The sequence below is a fragment of the Aplysia californica genome, unplaced genomic scaffold (genome assembly GCF_000002075.1).
Source record: "Aplysia californica isolate F4 #8 unplaced genomic scaffold, AplCal3.0 scaffold00423, whole genome shotgun sequence".
Lineage (NCBI taxonomy): Eukaryota > Metazoa > Mollusca > Gastropoda > Aplysiida > Aplysiidae > Aplysia > Aplysia californica.
The window spans coordinates 17,948-20,406 of record NW_004797693.1 but is presented as its reverse complement, the minus strand read 5'-3'; the positions used below and the strand labels follow the sequence as shown (position 1 = coordinate 20,406).

The 2,459-nt window shown below is 50.3% G+C and overlaps 1 protein-coding gene across 1 annotated transcript in view; it reads right to left on the bottom strand.

Annotated features, from left to right (window-relative positions):
- The window catches only part of LOC101864642, a 15,246-nt gene that overhangs the window by 6,416 nt on the left and 6,371 nt on the right, over positions 1 to 2,459 (bottom strand). The window contains exon 2 of the mRNA XM_035971358.1: positions 303 to 1,388. Coding sequence (XP_035827251.1) covers positions 303 to 1,388 — 1,086 coding nt within the window. The remainder of the gene's footprint in view (positions 1 to 302; positions 1,389 to 2,459) is intronic.

Sequence of the window (2,459 nt, the reverse complement as noted above, 5' to 3'; positions counted from 1 at the left end):
ACACACACACACACACATACACACACACACACACACACACACAATAGCAAAAAAAGAGGAAGAAGAAGAAGAAAAAAAAGAAGAAATGAAAAACAAAACAAACCCAAATTGCTTTTTTAAAACTGCAACAAGGAAATAACAAGTCACTAAAAACAGAAGACAATCCCCATTAAACAAACAAACCACAAAAAAGGACAACGAAGGGTCGAATTTGAAAGAGAAATAATATGAAGAGATTTAGGTTATTACACGTAATATGAAAGCTCCAGTCTTAATGAAATATAGATGTACATAGCGCCTACCTGTGATGACGTGAATGTCGGAGACATTGTCTGGAGAAAGATCCACAGCCTGTGCGTTGCTCTCAAAAGCTTCTCTCAACATAGCCTTGCGACGAGCCGAGCCACACAGGCGGTAGATACCTACCGTATCCAATCCTCGGCGCTCTACCTCGTGAACACACTTATGTACCAAAAGGGGCACGTTCAAGCCCGAACTCTCCCTGGCAATAATGGCCTCCAGTTCCACTCCAAACATGGCGTTTTTCTTGAGAGAGGGCAAGCGCTGTAGCGATACGGCTGGCTCTTTGTACAGAAGAGTCACAAATAAGATTCCCTTTGGCTCTAGTTTGATGGCAACGTATCGTTTGTGACCCCCGTGGACATAGCCCGGTAGGAGAACAGACCCGTGGAAGCAAAGCCTATGCTTATAGTTAGGATCCCAATGGTAGATGAGGAAAGAAACTTCCTTAGAGTCCTCCACCTCGATGTCGAAAGCTTCATCCCAGTCGAAGTTGATAGCCCCCGTGCGGATCATTGTGCGCGCTTTGTTCAGTGAATCTACAGCAACGACGCAGTAAAGGTCTCTCAGGCTCGTTTTGGAAGATTTCAGACCCTGCCCGGACATGATATGAACGCTGAGGAGTCCGTCCAGCCCGTTTGCACGCGCTAATTCAACGCGTTTGCGCATGTCAGCTTTGTAGGGCTCAAACTCACTGTATGGGATGTGTAATGGTTTGCGCATGAGGTGAAGGTCACGCAAGCGTCCGGCCGTGGCTCTGGAAGAGGAGGAAGTCTCACCACTGTGTTTAGCTAAAGGGAGCGAAGTCTGTGAGGTAGATAGAGGCATCCCGCCCGCCACAGTTCCGCTCGCTCCGCCCACAGCCCCGCCCCCGGCCAATACGCGGCCAGCGAGGTCGGGATGAGATTCGTGCTGATAGCTGTACAAGAAAGGGGCGTTCTCAGAGGAGGCGTGGCGAGATAGGCGCGGTGGGAGAGCAGGCGTTTGAGTGGAAGCCGCGCGGCGGATGGGGAGGGGCGACCCTTGGCTGGTCAGGGACGCGTACTCGTCCCCGGACAGGCTGTCTGCTCGGGATAACGGGATCTGGCCTGGTCCTGTGTGAACACAAGGAAATTGTTACTTTAGACACACACACACACACACACACACACACACACACACACACACACACACACATACAAATACACTCACATAGGGTGGGGGGTCGATCTCGAGGTCGTCGTTTTAGTAGTTACCCTACTCACTTGTCTTATTTGTCCACTGTGTTGGGGTCACTGCAGTCGGAACATGTCCATCTCTGCTCTCCCCACCTCTTCAGGATCCATCCCAGAGTCTGTCTACTTAGTCTCCAACACGATCTGGTTGGAGATCCGTCGGACTGGTCCGCACAGATGGCTGTGTTTCCCCTCTCCTCTTTGGATCCCCTTCTCCTTCAATCTCCCTAGAGTGTGAGAACCGCTATCTGCCCTATTCCTCCTCAAATTTTCCCTTACAGCGGTTAGGACGGTTGGTGAGTCCAGTGTCAAATTCCCTCCCACGTTTGCTTCTCCAGCCAGCTTGTATGCTCTCTCGTTGCCGTTTACCCCCGCATGACCCGGGCAGAAGATCCAGGCCACTCTTTCCAGGCTGCTCTCCCTGATCGTTGCCTTCCAGTCCACACACAGCATCCCTTTCTGTACCTTATGTAGTGTGCTCATTGAGTCAGTAATGATTACTGCACGCTGATGGCTTGTGTTCTTGATCCAGTGTAGAGCTTCACTTTTGGCTTTTATCTCCATACACATACTTGATGTTGTCAGTGCAGTTGCTCCACTTTGCTCTTTCATTACTACCCCATCAACTCTGACACTGAAGGCCCAGCCCGATTTGACTCCTCTGTTGACTGATCCATCCGTGGAGATCACAGCATCCCCATGTTCGCTATGCTATTCTATCAGGGTTTCAATTTCAGCGTCTGTAGCTCCAAGTGGCCAGTTGCGACATTCTCTACCCAATGTTGCCTTCACTGTTGTATACTCTCCGAGTTCATCATCGACCACAACCCAATCCCTGCCTCTCCTGATGTCTTGTATCTGGCAGCACTCGTTGATGGTGTTCGTGGCTTGAGTCATCCATTCTGTGCCCCTCTTTAGCCTTGATGTCATCTGCCGTCCCACTTT